This window comes from Schistocerca americana, chromosome 8, assembly GCF_021461395.2.
Source record: "Schistocerca americana isolate TAMUIC-IGC-003095 chromosome 8, iqSchAmer2.1, whole genome shotgun sequence".
NCBI lineage: Eukaryota > Metazoa > Arthropoda > Insecta > Orthoptera > Acrididae > Schistocerca > Schistocerca americana.
The window spans coordinates 114,871,686-114,894,315 of NC_060126.1; the positions used below are offsets into that span (position 1 = coordinate 114,871,686).

Sequence of the window (22,630 nt, forward strand, 5' to 3'; positions counted from 1 at the left end):
CAGGCTGGTGCAGCAGTTGAAGATATCAAAACGTAAATCAAAGTTTTAAATTTCACATTCAAGAAGTCATTCACATAGGAGAATCATACAGACATACCATCAGACCGACTCCTGTATGGATGGCATAGTAATAAACATCCCTGGAACAGAGAAACAGCTGAAAGATTTGAAAGTAAGTCACCAGATCTGGACAGAATCCCGGTTTGATTTTACAAAGAATACTCTATGATATTGGCTCCTTACCTAGTTTACATTTATTGTAAATCTCTCACCCAGCACAAAGTCCCAAACAACTGGAAAAAGGTGCAGGTGAAGGGTAAAAGAATCGGCCTGCAAAATTACAGACCAATGTCCCTAACTTCTGTTTGCTGCAGAATCCTTGAACATATTCTCATTTTGAATATAATAAACTTTCTTGAGTCTGAGAAGCTTATGTCCTCAGATCACCATAGTTTTAGAGAGCCTCACTCATGTGAAACTCATCTTGTCCTTTTCTCACTTGATATACTGTGAACTGTGGATGAAGGACAACAGGCAGATTGCATATGTCTAGATTTCTGGAAAGCATTTGACACGGTTCCCCATTGCAGGCTGTCAATGAATGTATGAGCATATGGAATAAGTTCACAGATATCTCAGTGGCTTGAAGTGTGTTGGTAAATCATCAGATGCCATTTTAGAAATGAATCATTTAGTAAGCATCGCACAGTATGACAATATGACATGAAACACCAACTGCACATTTCAAAACATAGCCAGATATCATCACAACTACAGCAAAAATGAACCAAAGAATTTATGAGACATGTGACAGACAACCTTCAAAGAATATGAACAATACATATGTATACATACATATATAACAACAGTGAAACATTAATGCTTTCACACTCTCCTGCAATGTTTTATATATATGATGAAGTAGACACTACATGAACAAGTTCCTTCATGATTAGTAACTTTGTGAATGGTACCCCTTTTGTCAGAATGCCTACTGCCTGTCCACCAGTTGGTATGTAATTCACTTCAATCTTCCTCTCTCTAACCAGTTGATGGATGTAATGCTACCTTGTCTCTATGTGTTTTTATCTTTCATAAAACTTTGATCCATTAATAAATTTGATAGCACTTTGGTTATAAATTTGTAAAACATGAACTGATGACTCATCAACAGCTCCAATTTCTTTCAGAAGTCAGTCTAACCATACAAGTGATTTGCAAGCTTCACTTGAAGGCACATATTCTGCCTCCATTGAAGAAAGAGCAACACACTGCTGTAATTTACCTTTCCAGACAACTGACCCCCCATGGAACTTGAGCAGGATGCCACTTGTTGATCGTCTAGTGCCTCTGTCCCCAGCATGGTTAGCATCACTATAGGTTTCAATACTACAGTCTTTATCCTTCGTAAACTTAATGCCATCTGTAATTGTTGATTTAAGATATCTAAATATTCATTTGAGTAATGCAAAGTGTGCCTGAGTTGGAGAGTCTTGAACTCTTGAGGCACATTAACAGCATATGATTAAAAGGAGGTGACTCACCTGGTGTCCATCCTGGTTAAAATGGGTAAAGACAATGGTTTTGCATCCATCATATCATATTTCTCCAAACTCCCCTTCACATATGCAGACTGATTTATTTCAATACAGTTGTCAAATCTCTTTATTTATAAACCCAAGAAGTAATCAACTTTTTCTACACTGATTTGAAAATGTTTACCCAACTGTTCAATGAATTTAGTTGTGACATCAGTAGAGCCCATAGTAAATCCATTATCAACATAAAACAATAATACCAGGTTTTCACCATAAAACATACATGGATCCAAACTTCTCTCCCATAAGTTACATTCAGTAAGGAACCCAACAAGACATTCATACCAGCATTTTGAGGCTTGCTTTAAACCATACAGACTCTTCAGTAACGTACACACCCGTCCTGTACCATCATCAAATCCCTCTGGTTCACTCATGTAGATTTCTTCCTTCAAAATACCATTGAGAAATGCTGTCCTCACATCAAATTGCCTTATACACCAATCATGTTGAATTGCAACTCTCAAAAGGCATCTCATTGTCTCAAATCTTGCAACAGGGATAAACGTGTCAACATAATCTACTCAAAACCATTGAGTATATCCTCTTGCCACCAGTCGAGCCTTATATCGAACAACATCATTATTTGCATTTAATTTTGTAGCAAAGACACATTGATTTCCGATCATGCTATTTGGTTTAATTTTGTAAACTAATTCCCATGTTCCATTTTTCTTTAGAGCATCCATGTCTTCCTCCATTGCCTTCTTCCATTCTTCAGAATTCTCTGACTGCAATGCCTTTTTATAGCTTCTTGGTGTCTCACAAAGAAACATCATTCTTGGTTGATGAACTGAATCTTCACAGTAACAAGATGGTTTCTTCAAATTTCGCTGTTCATGTAAATTGTGGCTTCCTCTTTCCTCATTTCTTGCTTCTAAGTTACTTCCAACTTCTTGGTCAGTGTCATATGACTGGCTGTTAACACTTTCATCACTTGTAGCTACATCTTGGTTCATGCAATCCTCTTCAAAATCAACATCTTCATGCTCAGTCTCCAAAAATCTGTGTTCTTATCTATAGCTGATATTTCAACAAACCTTTTAGACTTTTGAGTACCAATAAGAGGTTCCTGTAATGGCTTGCAATTGAACTTTACATCTCTGCAAACACACTCGCACCTTTTTTTTTTTTTTTCAGGAAAATAAACATGGTTCCCACAATCATCATAACCAACCACATATCCTTTTGAAACTTTTGAAGATTTAGCATCAAACTTCTTCCGTTTCTGTGTAGGAACCTAAGCATAGAATTCAGTTCCAAATATCACCAAATTATCAAAACGACCTTCTTTCTTCAAAAATATTTCAATTGGACTTTTACCTTTAATTTTTGTGGGACCCACCTGATTCAAAATGTATGTTGCAGCCAGAACATCTTCACCCCACAATGCTATTGGCAGATGTTCAGCAGACTAAAGCCAAGAACTTGCCATCTCACACATGATTCTATTTTCCCTTTCAGCAATTCCATTCTGTTGAGGCATATATGGTGCTGTGATTGAATGTTTCAGTCCAAATTTTTGCACATCTTTACTATGGAACTCCTTGCCACCATTGGTACATAATTCTTTCACAGTAACATCAGCCCGAGTCTTTATCATTTTAACGAACAGTGGCAACTTTTCTTTAATTTCATCTTTGTGTCACAAAAGGTATGTTCCTCTAAAACTGGAAAAATCATCCTTAAAAACAGCAAAGTATCGATGACCCTGCAGATCATTTTCTTCCATCAGACCATGAACATCTGCATACACTAACCTCCAGGTTTAGTGGATTTCTGCACTCTTTCACGAGACAGCATCTGGTGATGTTTATCATAGACGCACCCTGCACAAAAACTGTTATCAATTGTTGTCTCTACACCATGATCCTTCAAAAATTGGTGCACATAGTGTTTATTTTGATGACCCATTTTTTCATGCCACCTCTGTAAAGTGTCAACAGTTTCAGTAACAACACAAGACTTTTCTTGATGAACAACCTTCACAGCCAAACGATAAAGCTCATTTTCAGAGCAATTGCAATATCGTTTTTGAGAAAAACCCATAATTTGCCATCATTTTGGATTATTTGTTTTATTCCCTTCTGTGGAGCTTTCTTAACAGAAAACAAGTTACAGGATCCATCAGGTCAAAACCAAACATCTTCAAAATATCATTCTGTCCATGTCTGTCCATTGAACACCTGTACATCAATTCAGCCTACCAAATGCTTCAATATGTACACCATTCTTGGCACTATCCATCTTCCTTGGAGTTTCAAATTGTTCATATGTAGTGTGCCAATCACACTGATTTGTTATGTGATGTGTTGCACCACTGTCAATGTACTACTCATCACACTCCAGTGTATTCACATCTAGTGAAAAACTGTTGTGTCTCACTATTGATACTGTTTCCACAGATTTTGAAATGTCTGTGTAACTGCAGCTTCTTGAATTATCCACTGATATTACATTAGTTAACAACATAGCAGAATCTTCTCTTTTGTCTACGCTACTACATTCATTTGATCAATGGTCCTTTTTCTTACATTTAAAACAAACCAACCCTGTCTTACACTATTTTGATAAGTGACCTGCTTTACCACATGAAAAGCATTTTCTGTCTTCATTCCTTTTATAATCAGGCACTTTTAGATATGTGCTTCAGAGGAGGTTTGTTTGCGCTTCTGTTGCAGTTTGTTAATCTCCATTTTCAACATCATTGCTATAGCAACACTTTTGTCATCACGTTCTGTAATTCTTAGTCCATAATTAAAACACCATTTTTGTAATTTATTCCTTGTCTACTCTACATTAGGTAGATCATGCCATGTAATATAAATGTAATTGAACTCTTTTGGCGAAGTTTGCAAATCTTGTGCACAAAGGTCACTGTCATCAATCGGCTTGTCCAACAATGAAAGCTGAGTTTTTACATCATCAAATTTGGCTAGATTACCTTATATACCTCCAGATGCTTCCCACACAATGTTATGGAATTTATGTCTAAGCAGATCAATGCTTTCAGCTGAGTGCATGTTATAGATATTGTGTAGCTTATTGTCTTGTCTTTGCACTTCTGTATTGTCGAGTAATTTTTTTCCAAATTCGGCACAACTGTCACACTTCATACAAACATTATCAACCATGCACATCTACTACCATTTTGACAAATCATCAAATGCCATTTTAGAAATGAATAATTTATTAAGCATCACACAGTATGACAATATTATACAAAACACCAACTGCACATTTCAAAATATAGCCAGAGATCATCACAGCTACAGCAAAAATGAACCAAAGAATTTATGAAACATGTGACAGACAACCTTCAAAGGATATGAACAATACATATGTATTCATATATACTACAACATTAAAACATTAATACTTTCACAAAGTATTCTTAAATAATAGAACCCAATATGTTGTTCTCAATGGTGAGTGTTCATCAGAGACCAGGTTTTCGTCAGGAGAGTCCCAGGGAACGTGATAGGATGGCTGTTGTTTTCTATAAACATGTATGATTTGGCAGATAGTGTGGGCACTGATCTGCAGTTGTTTGGTGATGATGCCATGGTGTATGGTAAGGCACTGGGGTTGAGTGACTGTAGGAAGACACAAGTCAGCTTAGACAAGATTTCCAGTTGGTGTCATGAATGACACCTAGTCATTCATGTGGAAAAATGTACGTTAATGCATATGAGTAGGAAGATCAAACCTGTAATGTTCAGATGCAGTATTGCTAGTGTCCTGCTGGACACAGTCAAGTTGTTCAAATATCTGGGTATAACATTGTAAAGTGATATGTGATGGAACAAGCATGTGAGAAGTGTGGTAGGGCAGGCAAATAGTTGGCTTCATTTTATTGGGAGAATTTTAGCAAAGAATGGTTCAGCAGTAAATAGAACCACATATAGAATGCTGGTGCAACCTATGCTTGAGTACTGCTTTAGTGTTTGGGATCTCTAACTGGTCAGACTGAAGGAAAACATCGACACACTTCAGAGGCAGGCTGCTAGATTTATTACCAGTAGATTTGAACAACATGTAAGTCTTATGGAGATGCTTCACGGGAATCCCTGGAGGAAAGGCAACATTCTTTTCAAGGAACACCTGAGAGAATTTAGAGAACCAGCATATGTATCTGACTGGCAAACAATTCTACTGTTGCCAACATACATTGTACGTAAGGCCCACAAGGATGAGATATGAGAAATTAGGGCTCATATGGAGACATATAGATGATCATCATGATCATTTTTCCCTAACTCTGTCTGCAAGTGGAACAGGAAAGGAAATGAAGAAAATAACTAATAGTGCTATGGGGTACCCTCTGCCATGCACCCTACAGTGGCTTGAGGAGTATCTGTGTAGATGTAGGTGTATTTAGCCTACATAACCACAAATAATATTAATCAGTAATATGAAGATTGGATCAAGGTAGTTAGGTAGATACAGTATTTCTTGATTTCAAAATTCATTTGACTCAGCAGCACATCAATGCTTATCATCAAGGATATGTTCATATGAGGTATCAAGCAAAATGTGTTACTGGTTTGAAAATTTTTTGGTAGGGAGGACGCTAGAACATTTATCTCAGTTGGAGAGTCATTGTCAGATGTAAAAGTATCTTTGGGTGTGCCACAGGGAAGCGTGTTGGGACCCTAGCTGTTCATGTTGTATATCAATGACTTTGCAGACAGTACTAATGGTAACTTCAGACTATTTGCAGATGATGCAAAGTAATGAAGTACTACCTGAAAGAAGCTGCATAAGTGTTCAGTCAGAACCTGATAAACTTCCAAAGATGTGCAAAGACTGGTAACTTGCTTTAACTGTTCAAAAATGTAAAATTGTGCACTTAAAAAAATGAAAAAGTAAAGCATCCTATGAATATAATATTGATGAATAATGGTTGGAATCAGACAACTCATACGAGTACAAATACTCAGGTGTAACACTTTGAAGGGATATGAAATGGAACGATCACTTAGGCTCAGGCATGGGTAAAGCAGGTGGTAGATTTCAGTTTATTCATAGAATACTGGGGAAGTGCAATCAGTCAATATAGGGATTGCTTACTAATCACTTGTACAACTGGTTCTAGAATATCGCTCACATGTGTGGGGCCCATACCAAAAAGCACTAACAGTGGATTCTGAATGTATACAGAGAAGGGGATGGAAGATTGCCACACAGATACTGAATAAACTGAATGGGAAGACTCTTGAAGATAGACATAAACTGTTCCAAGAAGTCTGCTAACAAAGTTTCAAGAAGTGACATTAAATGATAACTTAAGGTTATACACCCCCTACATATCACTCAGATAGACCTAGATATAGATTTGTCTGTTGTAAAATGAGGCAGGTAGCTAGAACCATACCATAAGTTCAGCTTCACTTTGTTCCTGAAGTGTGCATTTAATGAGCAAATTAATAGTTGCTTATTGGCAAATCCTCTCGAACATGATCTGGCTTTATCTCCCAATATTTTACTGTGTGAACTGTTCTGTGTAAGGAGCTCGAATGATCCAGTTTTTCTGTGTGCTTTGAAACATTGCTTCCAGAACATAAGATTCTATTCTGGTATTCACCTGAAAAACTTAAGAACCAAATTCATGATTTGTATGTTAGGATTTGAAATCTTCTCTTGCTGAATATGTGTGTATATGAGTAATGTGGTAAAGGAGAGGTGAACTGTTGAAAAATATTGTAATACTTCATAATTCATGATGTGTTTTTCTTGTTAACAGCATAAATGTCCAGGTGAGAAGACTTGGTGGAGCCTATGGTGCTAAAATTTCACGGAACATGTTGGTTAGCACAGCCTGTGCTCTAGCAGCACATCTTCAGAACAGGCCAGTTCGCTTCATTCTTCCACTTGAAACAAACATGGAATCAATAGGAAAAAGACATGACTGTGCTATAGATTATGAAGTAAGTAAATATGATTTTGTGTTTTATTGCTTAGAAACTAACAAATATTACCTGAGATGTAATGTCTTGTTGTGGTTTCTGAGTTTTTCACAAGGTAATTGAGAAGAAATATTTTTCAGATTTCAGCCCGATCGAAATTCCATTTTTTGGGTCAGGTCAGTCAATATGATTTCTTGCACAGAATGATCTATTCTGTGCTAATCAGCATGGATTCAAAAAATGCTGGACATGGGAAATTCAACTTGTGCTCTGTTCGTGTGAAGTCCTGAAAGTCACAAATGAAGGCAATTATCGGGATGCTATATTTCTTGATTGCCAAAAAGAATTTGACTCACACCACTCCAACACTTATTATGGATATATAATCAAATTTATGATTGGATTGTGGATTTCTTGCTAAGCAGGATGTAGCATATGATCTTGGATGGAGAGTCATGAGTGGATGTAGATGTATTATAGACAAACTGCAGGAAAATGTGTTATGCCCTTAACATTCATGTTGTATCTTAATGATGTGGTAGATAATATTAATAGTAATATGTGATTTCTTACAGTTGATGCAGTTATCACACAAATATCCTACCAGAAACATATAATTGTGCACTTTATGAAATGCAAAAATGCAGTATCCTATGATTACACTACCAATTAGCTACACTTAGAATGAGTCAATTCATACAAATACTTGAGTGTAGCAATGTGTAGAGATGCGAAATGTAATGATCACATAAGGTCATTCCTGGTTAAGGCAGGTAGCAGACTTCAGATTATTGACAGAGTACTGTGTAATACAGATGGTCTACAAAGGAGATTATTCATGAAACGCTTTTGTGATGCATACTAAAATATTGCTTACATGTATTCCAACTGTAAGAAAAGACTAACTGTTCATACTGAAGATATACAAAAAGAGCAGCACAAGTGGTCACTGGTTTGTTTGACTCGCAGGTAAGCATTAAAGAAATGCTGAGAAACCTGAATAAGAAAACTCTTGAAGATAGACACCAACTGTCCCATGAAAGGTTTCTTATGAAGTTTAAGAACAAGCAGTAAGTGAGGAATCTAGGAATATTTTCCAGCCCCCACGTATCACAACTGTAGGAGCTGCAAAGGCAGTATTAGACATTCAATGTGCACAGAGGCTTCCAAGCAATCTTTCCTCTTGCACTCCATCACAGACTGAAGAGGAAGAAATGCTATTATGTGGTACAAGGGGCAGTACCCTGTTGTATGCATTTCAGAGTAGTTTGCATGGTATTGGCATAGATGTCGAAATATTGCACATAAAAACTGAACTTTTGGCTTGACCAGACACCCAGTAATACATCTTTGTAGATCTCAAGTTTCTTACTTGACATGCTGTGCATCCTCCAATTATGGTACATCCCATGCTGTATCCTGAATGAAAGGAACCAGTAATAATAACTGTAACAGCATTTATCAAAGGAAAAGTTACATAAAACTGGAAATACAGAAGAAATTTGAATTTCATTTGAATGAAGATATGGAGAAGGAGAAGTACATGCATTGGTGCTGAAGTTAATGAAAAGTGAATCCATAAACTTAATCAGGAAGGACAAAGGAAGTAACAAAGATGTGTGAGTGAAAATATATAGTTAAGAAAGTGAAAATAAATACAGTGTTCAAATGCAAATAAAATGGAGTGAATACAGGAAGCAAATGGGAAATATTCAAGCAATTGGGCTGTTGCAGGATATGGTGGCAGTGTAACAATGCATCTTATTGGAAGCTGGGAGGAGCTTCGTGGAGAATTTGTTCAGTGTCAGAATTCTGAAATGTCCTTGGAGCAACAATCATCCATACAAATATTGTCAGACATCTCTGTTTCATACTCATTTTAAGCTGTACATCTTGCCAAACTAACTAATAAAATCTTGAATTAAATGGGAAAGGAGAGGGTAATACAAGAGCACATAATCTTAATAACTTAGCCCACAAGCAGAAAGTATTCCTACACTGTTTTTATCAGCTTTTGATGATGATTTTACTGGAACATGAAGTTAACTAGGCTGGTACCAAACTCCTAATTCCTTGGGCCAGCACCTTTACAACATTGTTTTATTCAGAAGAAAATGAAAGTTAGAGGCCTGAAGAAATAAATTAGAAGTGGAAGTAAAAATAAGCTAACAGTCAAGATTCAAATTCCAAACTTGTAACTATCAGTTGTCACCAGTGACTATTTCAATTTTGGTGAAACAAATAAAAACCTGACAGAGCTGCAAGTAAAAAATAAAGCTGGAAGAAAGGAAGCTATGGTAGAAAGTGAAATGGAGCAAATAAGAAGAAGTGGTATAAGTAGATAGAACTGAGATCTACTTATGTTGGTGCTTTTGTAGCTTAATATATGGAGGAAGAAAAAATATATTTCTTGTACCTAAAACACCAAATAAAATATCAGTATACCACCTCTTTCAGTAACACCGATATACTGAGAGAAAATAACAAAAATAAAAAATGGTATAAATATCATGCAATATAAAAATCATCAATGGCCTTGCTGCAGTGGTAACATTGGTTCTCGTCAGATCACTGAAGTTAAGAGCTGGCGGGCTGGGCTAGCTCTTCGATGGGTGACCATCCAGACTGCCAAGTGCTGTTGGCAAGCGGGGTGCACTCAGCCCTTGTGAGGGAAAACTAAGGAGCTACTTGATGGAGAAGTAGCGGCTCCAGTCTTGGAAACTGACATACAGCTGGGAGAGCAGTGTGTTGACCACATGCCTCTCCATATCTGCATCCAGTGACTCCTATGGGCTGAGGATGACATGGTGGCCGGTCAGTACCATTGGGCCTTCATAGCCTGTTCAGAAGGAGTTTAATTTAGTTTAGAGTCTTAAGATAAAAATTTGTATACTTAAAATGCCAATATTTAAATAACCCAGAATAGCCAATCAGCTTGATTCACTTGTGACTGATTATGAAACCCTGTGTTATTCTTGACAGAAACAGTTAATTTTAATGACACTTCAATATTCAGTATCGACTTATAGTTGAAATATGAGGCATCCAACTGAAGAAGATCATCCTGAGGTTGGTGTGAAGATCTTATAAGTCCCTACTTGTACCACAAGACATTCATTAGTACAAAATAACACATCATATGAGGGCTGCCTATCATCAAAACATGCTGACCAAAACACTATAACATTGACTGTCATGTACATCAACTGTGAGCACAATAACTTAAGTATGTGTTGCCGTTCTTGAGAGCTTCCTGCAGTGTAGGACTCACACACTTCTTCTTACGCAGACTTGAGCAAAAGGCAGCTGAGCCAAGAGTGTGAACAATTAGCTCAACTAAATACAAGCTCAAAAGAAATGTAGTTGATATGATATAAAGAGATGATCAATTTGATGACACCCTGATATCTGCATTAGGATCTTCAATCTAAAGTATTCACATATTAGAAATGTTTCAGTTCATAATAAGTTCTGCAGTAACCATCCAACTTCAAATAATTTTCATGAGATCATACAATGCTCCCTGAACTAAAAAGAAAGTGGATCACCCACGGCCCAGAAGCTGACTATACTGTCTACTGCATCAGTAAGATAATTAGTGACAGGTTGCCCTTAATTCTAGCTGATGAGAGAAGACAATGGTTGGAGTTCACACTGTCAGTGATTTACTTATGAAATCAACTAATTCAAAAATACTGGATTGCCTTTCTTGGGAGACAGAAATGCAAAATCTCTGAGGCAGTTCTTGTCACATGTGACAACTATTCTGTAACAGCAAATCTTTACACTTTGAGATCCATTTCAACATTATTTTGCTATAATGGAAAATCCTGGCTAGAATATAAACAATGGTAAGAGAAAACTACTTCAAAAGTTGACCTACTGTTACATATTCAGTTTCTTTTTAACACATTGACTACTATGATGCCGCCGATGCCACAGCTGAGCTCTCTGCTGTGATTGCCAGTGGCACGTTGAAGAAAAGGAGAAGATGAATGAGAAGACTCTGAGGACAATGGTGGGAATAGGTGGAAGGATGTGTGGAATTGTGGGCAAAGAGCATGTAGGCAGCAACAGATGAGTTAAGTATGAATTGAGCAGGGCCAAGTGGTAACAGCAAAGCTGTGTAAGATGTTCCCATGCCTGAAGTTCCGAGGAACAGGTGCTAATTAGAAAACTGAAGTCACAAATGTGGTGAAGTATGCATGATACATATCATAGATGTAATGACTGTAATAAGTACCTGTTATGCAATACATTTTATACATTGAAGGATTACTTAGCTAAAACAGAGTAGGGGTTTGGTGAAAAATGTTATATAAATAATAATAATAATAATAATGATAATGATTATAAGATATCCAACATTCCACATAACACCTTCACTTTATGTTTTTTTCCTTATTTTTTTCCTTTCTAGAATTTCTTACCCCCAAGCTATGCATAGCACAATACTAACACCTCTTCCTCTTTCTGATCTCAACACCTCACTCATTATGGAGCGATACTAACTCAGCTTTTCAGGATAGCAAATGGGAAGTTGCGGTACAGAAAATGGCCCAGAGATCACCAGCGTGTGTGTGTGTGTGTGTGTGTGTGTGTGTGTGTGTGTGTGTAGTGAGTGAAGTATTATAAAACAATGTGTGTATAGTGTGTGCAGTGGCTGATAGTGAGGTATGAGTGAACAATATGGTATTACATTATTTAATAAGTTATTTGTAAAAAAGTATTGTGTACCAGGAGTAAATCTAATGATTGTCTCTAACTAGAAGTCTGTAAATATATGTGTATATGAATTAGCTTAATTTAATTTGACCTAAATTTGTAAATACTTTGACATGTCCTATATCCTTGTGAAAAGAGATCTACAGATGAATAAAGCTACTACTACTACTACTATTTTATCCTCTGGCCTCCCCAAGTGTTAACAGTATTGATACTATTATTGTTCCTGTTTATCATAACTGGCAGTGACAGGCTTATAATACTGATATAGAAAATTGGACAGTGGGTCATGTTAGTTTACTTATGACATGCATTATCTCATAGATAATCCTCCATTTGATGTAGCAGGATCTGCCCAAGGCATTGCTGGAATAGTTGATCATAGCAGACAGCATAAGACAAGTTAAGTTGTGACAACAGTCATGAGAAAAGGAACTATTAAGTAAACAAATGAATTGATGAAAGACATTAGACCTAATTACTCCAAAGGCTAAGAAAGGTGTGAAAAGGGGGGGGGGGGGGGGGGCGGGAGGGGGGGAACTACTCTGCATAAAAATATCATGTCACTCACAGAAAGAGTTAGTGATATATCACAGGTTCATATATCATTGTGTGACAAGACACACAGGAATAAATCTTTTTTGTTCACATGCTGACAAAGATGCCCCCTGCAAGCTTGCAATAAACTGGCCTGGTCCCACATTAGTGCAGTGAAACAATAGTTGTCGTAAGATGCTGACAAATTTTTCACCACAGTTTAAAACTATGTGACACATTGTGACTGGAACTGATATCTGGTAGTGCTGTCCATGAAAGATACTAGTCTGGGTTTAAGTTTCAGTCCTAGAGACAATTTTAATATGTAAGGATTTCAGTTTTAACAGAGTAAAAATTCCATTCCAAAATCAATACCTACATGGTGGCTAAGCCCTTCTCTGCCATGTCTTTTCTCCTAAAACTGTGGTTATGAAAGAGGAGAGTCATGATGACATCAGAAAAGTCCGCAAAGAACTTATGACAGATCAAAACTTTTAATTAGGTCATGAAGTGCACTGGGATGACCCAGTTGCTAGAAAACTGCCCACAAATGCAAAAATCTGAATTTGAGTCTTCATATAGAGCAAAATTTAAATAAGACAGGATCATCTCTGTGCAGTATTGCTGGGTGCAAGTTTCTATATGAAATGTATTTAACACACATTCCAGGGCATTATGAGACATATGATTTTATTTACAAAGTACAAAATAGTCACACATATATCTTAAGTATGAAAAGAGTTTCACTAGTCATCAACCACATGGGTAGATTTGTTTAAGTGCAAGCAATTTTCACTGTAAAACTATGAAAATAGATTTCACTCATATTGTCTTATAGTTTCTTGAACAAGATGGGTGACTAATCAGTACTTGAAGTTAGTCTACCTGTTGCTGTGAGAGTTCATAAACTTTAGCAAAATATGAACAGGTGTGTGTCCTCATCCAGATTTGCAGGTGATATATAAGAAGGCAACGAATTAATGACGACTTATATAACACTGTTAGAAGTAAATTCAGTATAGACTGTACAGCTTTATACTATTGTTCCTCACCATAGTACTAATGTTCAAAAATATAATCTAACCTCCTTACAGTTTCTGTCTTATAAATCAGTGGAGATGTAAGAGAATGAATGGATTGACATGATACTGCGGCTCTAACACGTACGGTGAAATGTAAACCCTGTAAATTATAGACTCATATTTGAATAACTGAACCTTTGTTTCTTAGTTGTTTAACATTTGAATTGCAACTGATATTAAAAAATATATATGTTTCTTCCTGTGATGCTAAATAAATTATTATTTTTACAAGAAATAAAAACTGGTAAGCCCAACATTTTCCAGGCAAACTAACCACTGAACAACATCAGTACAGAAACATTGCATTTATCAGTGAAAATATCACCTTTATGGTGAAAAAATGTAAAGATATGATTTCATACTCCATGGTGCATTCATCCCCTGGGCAGTGTTCTGCTATTGCTGATTTTGTGGCCTCTGTGAGCCTAGAACACCTTTGGTGTTTCTCATATCTTATGTCCACTGTTTTGGTGGTTTGACCAATATAAGATGTACTGCATTCACAAGGAATGAGGTGAACCATGTTTTCTTAACTGCAGATCATCCTTGATCTTTCCAAGAAGAGCCCTGAATTTGTTGGCCAGGTGGAACACACATTTGCTCTATTGTTTCTGCAAGATTCTACTGATCCTGGCAGAGCAGAGATAGGCCCTGCATGTGGTGGAAAAGCTACTTTCCTGGTCTCTTCTTCTTGTTCCCTTCATCACACCTTCAGTCTGCTCATATAATTGACCTTCATATAGGAAGTACGTCAAAGTTAAAATATGTGGTAAAACATCCAGTAAACTTCCATAAAACCTCTCGCTAATCAAATCAAGTGAGCCCCAGAGTGTTACACTGGTGAGCATGGATGCCACATCAAAACTGACTGTGATATCTGCGTCTGTGATACATGAGTTTTTGAGATGTTCCACAAAGTCCAACAAGTTGTGGATGTGGTGGATGCACTATCCCACATATGGTGCTAACATCTTCTTAAGGAAATTATATGTTGGGTAGGTGGCTGTACCAAAGTTGCTCATGATGGCACAGAGCTGTACATCTTTGTGGATTTTGAGTAGTTATATACTCTGAATAGCCAATGGCATTGCCACAGTGGTAACATTGATTCCCATCAAATCACCAAAGTTAATTGCTGTTGGGCTTGGCTAGCACTTTGATGTGTGACCTTCTGGGTCTGTTGGGCACCTTGGCAATTGGTGTGCACTCAGCCTCTGAGATGCCAATTGAGGCACTACTGGATTGAGAAGTAGCAGCTCATTGTGAACGCTGACAATGGCTAGGAGAGCAGTGTGTTGACGCCATGCCCCTCCATATCTGCATCCAGTGATGTCTAATGGCTGAAGAAGGCTTGGTCAATATTGTTGAGCCTTCCAAAGCCTATTCAGCTGGAGTTGGTTAGTTATATGGTCTGGATGGTAAAAGTGCCTTCAATTTCAGTTACTTGACAACTTAATCAGGCCAGCCTTTTTCCTTAAATGGAGCCTTATTGTTACTGTTCATACGATCGGTGGGGTCATATTCTAATGGATTACAAGCAGAGTCCTCTAGACGTTGATGGTTCTTCAGATCATAGCCAGGCTTCTACAGTATGACTATAGAATTCCCTTTATTCATGTGTAATAGTAGTGTGCTGTCATCATCTCACAACTTCATGAGGGCCATCTTCTCATCTTTTGATATATTCATTTTGCGTGGGCTAGCTCTGGTTAATGACCTGCTTGTCTCTTTTGGAACCTATTCTGTCACACTTGAAGGTAGTGTGTTGACTACTTTCTCCACAGAACTGATGAAGCTGGCGACTGGTAGGTCTCTGAGAGTGACTGTAAAGTCAAGATTCCTTCCAAGTATCTTCCGGGTGGCTTCATCCAAAGTTCGATTATGCAGATTTACCGCCTTGTAGCTGTCATGTGTTTGTTCCACTCTGTCGTTCATGTGCTCAAATTTTTCCAATTGTTGGAGTGTAGTGCTGTGCTTGATGGATGCTGCTAGTGACCATGATACACTGTCTGTCCTGTCCAAATCCTCTTGTGCTAAATTGGCTTTCAAGTACAGATGTAGACACAGCAGCTCCCTAGAGGTGACGTCAAGTCTTTGTCACCTGTCTGGATCTTTTCCCTTATCTGAGCAATACTGGCATGATGCTTTATCCTGTTAGCTACCCTTGACACTATATGATGTTTAATTTGGTGAATACAGGTACCACATCTCCTTCTATGCATCTGAGGAGGAAGTTGAGAGAGCTCGCCATCCTCTCTTTGCTGTGTCACAGCTTGTCCAGTAGTTACATCTTTAGGTGCATTTCCTTCCCAGAGGGACTTGTGAATAATGTAAAGCCTTCCCTGAGACTGGCTGCCTGTGTGCAAGGTTCCTAATTTATGTGTGGGTGGAGCCTGGAGTTCCAGCTGCCACCTGTTCCAGACTGAGTGTTACATCTTTTGTCCACAACCACAAGTTGCACTTCTGAGTTGCTCCGGGTGTTCTCTATTCCATTCATACCCACTGAATCTTTCTCCCATGGTGGTGATCTCTTCATGGTGTTCCATATTTCTTCTGCACCCATGAAGTGCATTCCCTGCAGTCTCATGGTGCTATAGGTGTTCACTTTGCCGTCCACACCTGCTGCAGCCATCTACACTCCTGGAAATGGAAAAAAGAACACATTGACACCGGTGTGTCAGACCCACCATACTTGCTCCGGACACTGCGAGAGGGCTGTACAAGCAATGATCACACGCACGGCCCAGCGGACACACCAGGAAACGCGGTGTTGGCCGTCGAATGGCGCTAGCTGCGCAGAATTTGTGCACCGCCACCGTCAGTGTCAGCCAGTTTGCCGTGGCATACGGAGCTCCACCGCAGTCTTTAACACTGGTAGCATGCCGCGACAGTGTGGACGTGAACCGTATGTGCAGTTGACGGACTTTGAGCGAGGGTGTATAGTGGGCATGCGGGAGGCCGGGTGGACGTACCGCCGAATTGCTCAACACGTGGGGCGTGAGGTCTCCACAGTACATCGATGTTGTCGCCAGTGGTCGGCGGAAGGTGCACGTGCCTGTCGACCTGGGACCGGACCGCAGCGATGCACGGATGCACGCCAAGACCGTAGGATCCTACGCAGTGCCGTAGGGGACTGCACCGCCACTTCCCAGCAAATTAGGGACACTGTTGCTCCTGGGGTATCGGCGAGGACCATTCGCAACCGTCTCCATGAAGCTGGGCTACGGTCCCGCACACCGTTAGGTCATCTTCCGCTCACGCCCCAACATCGTGCAGCCCGCCTCCAGTGGTGTCGCGACAGGCGTGAATGGAGGGACGAATGGAGACGTGTCGTCTTCAGCGATGAGAGTCGCTTCTGCCTTGGTGCCAATGATGGTCGTATGTGTGTTTGGCGCCGTGCAGGTGAGCGCCACAATCAGGACTGCATACGACTGAGGCACACAGGGCCAACACCCGGCATCATGGTGTGGGGAGCGATCTCCTACACTGGCCGTACACCACTGGTGATCGTCGAGGGGGCACTGAATAGTGCACGGTACATCCAAACCGTCATCGAACCCATCGTTCTACCATTCCTAGACCGGCAAGGGAACTTGCTGTTCCAACAGGACAATGCACGTCCGCATGTATCCCGTGCCACCCAACGTGCTCTAGAAGGTGTAAGTCAACTACCCTGGCCAGCAAGATCTCTGGACCTGTCCCCCATTGAGCATGTTTGGGACTGGATGAAGCGTCGTCTCACGCGGTCTGCACGTCCAGCACAAACGCTGGTCCAACTGAGGCGCCAGGCGGAAATGGCATGGCAAGCCGTTCCACAGGACTACATCCAGCATCTCTACGATCGTCTCCATGGGAGAATAGCAGCCTGCATTGCTGCGAAAGGTGGATATACACTGTACTAGTGCCGACATTGTGCATGCTCTGTTGCCTGTGTCTATGTGCCTGTGGTTCTGTCAGTGTGATCATGTGATGTATCTGACCCCAGGAATGTGTCAATAAAGTTTCCCCTTCCTGGGACAATGAATTCACGGTGTTCTTATTTCAATTTCCAGGAGTGTATCATGGTAATGTCAGATTCCTGGTGTCCCATATTTGGTCCGTGCCAATGAAATGCACTCCCTGAAACCTCACAGTGCTGCTAGACTTCTGTGTTGTGTCTGTTCCTGCTGCAGCAGGTGCTTCCATACACGAGTGTTGAGATGGAACACCTGAAACACTTGCATTTCTCTTCAGGTATCTTGCTGACATGCAACATAACTATAGCCTTACGATCATGAGTTATTGGCAGCACATTTGGAATTAAATGACTTGGCTCTCAGTGGCATCAAAGGTACAGTGGGCTTGATTCAATAATGTTTCATTTGGCCTTCATTGAAATAATGTGTAAAGCTCTGGGCAAAAACATGGGTTTGCTGTCAACAAGCAACAATTTCAAATCATACAGCCTGTACTTGTGGGATTTCAATGAAGTTGACAGTCCCTTCTCTCACACACGCATATAGGTGTTGCTCTCAAGGCCTCTCTTAATGAAGATTGAGAGGTTTACATGTCTGCCAGAGACAGATCCACTAAAGGACATCTCTGCAGTAAGTGTTGCCAGCACTCCCTTATTATCATGAATCATATATTTTGGAGTACTATATAGCTTCACCACTGACATGTGATGGCAGTTTGAGTATCAATTGTTCCCTCACTTCACAAGGTCCCTAGGTATACACTGCATCAAAACCACTGCTTACTATCCAGCAGCAGACAGCAAAGTTGAATGATGGCATTGCAACATCAAGGCAGCATTAAGAGCCTGACTTTCAGATGACTAGGTTGATCTGCCAACAATTGTAATGGGTCTCCGTGCTTATGTGATTCCAGAATGTAATCGTACCACTGCAGAAATGAAATGACTTAAGGCACAGCAAGTAGACTTCCAATTGATTTTTCCATCCAACACCAGTGGAGTGTGGCATCCAAGCTATCATTTTCAAATTGCACAGAAGATGGTATCATTTAAACCAACAAATGTTCAACATTTGCCTTCATCCATCCTGAACTCATGACCTCTTCATGTAGGTACATAGGACATGATACTCTGAAAAAATCTCTACAGCCTATCTATTGTTGACCAAATCTGATACATTCATGGTCTGATCAACATTTTGTTATTGGAACACCACTGGCCAGAAGACCATTCTATCAACAGAGCCAAGCCAGCCTTTCTGCTGAAGAACATGGATCCCTGACCATCCATATCAGATTCAAGTCAGATTCAAGTAAACAGTGAGCTCCAGTCACCAAAACTCCAGAGTGTCATCAGCCAACGCAAAATGTGCTGCATGTTCTGGACCTTCTGTGCACTTTCCAAAGAAATACCTCAATGTCATCACTCTGGAAGGCGTAATATGTTGTTGTAACTGACACAGTTAAATGTGTGTGTGGTGTGTTTTTATATATATATATATATATATATATATATATATATATATATATATATATATATATAGAGGGAAACATTCCACGTGGGAAAAATCAGGAAAGAGGGAAGGAGAGGGAAAGACGAAAGGATGTGGGTTTTAAGGGAGAGGGTAAGGAGTCATTCCAATCCCGGGAGCGGAAAGACTTACCCTAGGGAGAAAAGTATGTGCGGTTGGATATGGGTGTGTGTGCGAGTGTATACCTGTCCTTTTTTCTCCCTAAGGTAAGTCTTTCCGCTCCCGGGATTGGAATGACTCCTTACCCTCTCCCTTAATACCCACATCCTTTCGTCTTTCCCTCTCCTTCCCTCTTTCCTGATGAAGCAACCGTGGGTTGCGAAACCTTGAATTTTGTGTGTATGTTTGTGTTTGTTTGTGTGTCTATCGACCTGCCAGCACTTTTGTTTGGTAAGTCACATCATCTCTCATATATATATATATATATATATATATATATATATGTGTGTGTTTGCGCGTTTGCATTCACAGTATTTTCCTTTGTGTGGTGCTACATAAATAATTATTTTTAAAAGAACACACACTACTTCCGGTGATGATCAAGGGTTGTGTTTTGTTTTATATTTGTTAAAATTGAATTTCAGCAATTGATTAATTCAAATCTGCATTTCTTTTTAGGTTGGAGTGGAGGATGATGGAACCATAACATACATGGAAGCAAACATGTACCATAACTGTGGGGCTTCAGCCAATGATGCTCCTGGTCTTTTTGCCCTTGGCCATCTAGAGAACTGCTATGACAAAAGTACATGGAAAGTGACAGCTAGTGCTGTCTTCACAGATTTACCAAACAACACATGGTGTAGAGCTCCAGGTTGGTTAATACATTTTCCTCATTATCAGTTAACCTGGATTCATTTCATTTCCTTCAGTGATAAATAAGACAGAAAAAGACTTTTCTTTTGCTTATAAATCATCATAAATAAAGCAGACATGGTTAAACCAAAAGAAAAACAAACGCTAAAATAAAGTATTTCTTACTTTTATGACTGGAAACAAAAAGCAAATCTGTTGAGTGGCAAAAGAAAATAATTGAGATGCAAATGAGGAATGAAATCACATCTATGAACTTTGAGAGCCATTGAGCTACACAGACAGTGTGGAAACTGAAATTTTCGTAGGTGCAGGCCATCTTACAACAATACTATAAACCACCCAGGTAATGTCGAACCTGCTTAGAGAATTTCCTAAAGCGTGTCTGACATTACCTGAATGACACCATTCCTGGATTATGGATTGGAAGAGTGAGAGCAGAAGATGAACTTCATTGCTGGTGGCCTCCCAGGTCCCCTGACTTCTCCCCTTGTAGTTTTTATCTGAGGGGTTATGTAAAGGACCGCATTTTTATCCCCCCATGCCTGACACTCCTGAAAGGCTGCAACGTTGTGATGCTGAAGCTGTGAATCTGATAACAAGAGACCAGCTGCTCTGTTTGTGGCAGGAAATGAGTCACAGTTTTAATATTTGTCAGGTAACACATGATGCTCCCACTTACTGCATAAAAATTTCAACTTTTCTCTTTCCGGGAATGTTGGAATTACATTTCTATCTTTTGTAGTTTGGCAGCAATAAATGTTTTAGCCCCCCATGAACCATGGACCTTGCTGTTGGTGGGGAGGCTTGAGTGCCTCAGCAATACAGATAGCCGTACCGTAGGTACAACCACAACGGAGGGGTATCTGTTGCGAGGCCAGACAAACATGTGGTTCCTGAAGAGGGGCAGCAGCCTTTTCAGTAGTTCCAGGGGCAACAGTCTGTATGATTGACTGATGTGGCCTTGTAACAGTAACCAAAACGGCCTTGCTGTGCTGGTACTGCGAACGGCTGAAAGCAAGGGGAAACTACAGCCGTAATTTTTCCTGGGGGCATGCAGCTTTACTGTATGATTAAATGATAATGGCGTCCTCTTGGGTAAAATATTCCGGAGGTAAAATAGTCCCCCATTCAGGTCTCCGGGCGGGGACTACTCAAGAGGATGTCGTTATCAGGAGAAAGAAAACTGGCGTTCTATGGATCGGAGCATGGAATGTCAGATCCCTTAATTGGGCAGGTAGGTTAGAAAATTTAAAAAGGGAAATGGATAGGTTAAAGTTAGATATAGTGGGAATTAGTGAAGTTTGGTGGCAGGAGGAACAAGACTTCTGGTCAAGTGACTACAGGGCTATAAACACAAAATCAAATAGGGGTAATGCAGGAGTAGGTTTAATAATGAATAGGAAAATAGGAATGCGGGTAGCTACTACAAACAGCACAGTGAACGCATTGTTATGGCCAAGATAGATACGAAGCCCACACCTACTACAGTAGTACAAGTTTATATGCCAACTAGCTCTGCAGATGACGAAGAAATTGAAGAAATGTATGATGAAATAAAGGAAATTATCCAGATAGTGAAGGGAGACGAAAATTTAATAGTCATGGGTGACTGGAATTTGAGTGTAGGAAAAGGGAGAGAAGGAAACGTAGTAGGTGAATATGGATTGGGGCTAAGAAATGAAAGAGGAAGCCGCCTGGTAGAATTTTGCACAGAGCACAACATAATCATAGCTAACACTTGGTTTAAGAATCATGAAAGAAGGTTGTATACATGGAAGAAGCCTGGAGATACTAAAAGGTATCAGATAGATTATATAATGGTAAGACAGAGATTTAGGAACCAGGTTTTAAATTGTAAGACATTTCCAGGGGCAGATGTGGACTCTGACTACAATCTATTGGTTATAACGTGTAGATTAAAACTGAAGAAAGTGCAAAAAAGTGGGAATTTAAGGAGATGGGACCTGGATAAACTGACTAAACCAGAGGTTGTACAGAGTTTCAGGGAGAGCATAAGGGAACAATTGACAGGAATGGGGGAAAGAAATACAGTAGAAGAAGAATGGGTAGCTTTGAGGGATGAAGTAGTGAAGGCAGCAGAGGATCAAGTAGGTAAAAAGACGAGGGCTAGTAGAAATCCTTGGGTAACAGAAGAAATACTGAATTTAATTGATGAAAGGAGAAAGTATAAAAATGCAGTAAATGAAGCAGGCAAAAAGGAATACAAACGTCTCAAAAATGAGATCAACAGGAAGTGCAAAATGGCTAAGCAGGGATGGCTAGAGGACAAATCTAAGGATGTAGAGGCTTGCCTCACTAGGGGTAAGATAGACACTGCCTACAGGAAAATTAAAGAGACCTTTGGAGATAAGAGAACCATGTGTATGAACATCAAGAGCTCAGATGGAAACCCAGTTCTAAGCAAAGAAGGGAAATCAGAAAGGTGGAAGGAGTATATAGAGGGTCTATACAAGGGC

The 22,630-nt window shown here is 39.5% G+C and overlaps 1 protein-coding gene across 1 annotated transcript in view; it reads left to right on the forward strand.

Moving 5' to 3' along the window:
• The window catches only part of LOC124545141 (xanthine dehydrogenase 1-like), a 241,452-nt gene that overhangs the window by 185,906 nt on the left and 32,916 nt on the right, over window positions 1-22,630 (forward strand). Inside the window, exons 17-18 of the mRNA XM_047123970.1 lie at window positions 7,345-7,528; window positions 19,956-20,151. Of these exons, the coding sequence (XP_046979926.1) occupies window positions 7,345-7,528; window positions 19,956-20,151 (380 nt within the window). The remainder of the gene's footprint in view (window positions 1-7,344; window positions 7,529-19,955; window positions 20,152-22,630) is intronic.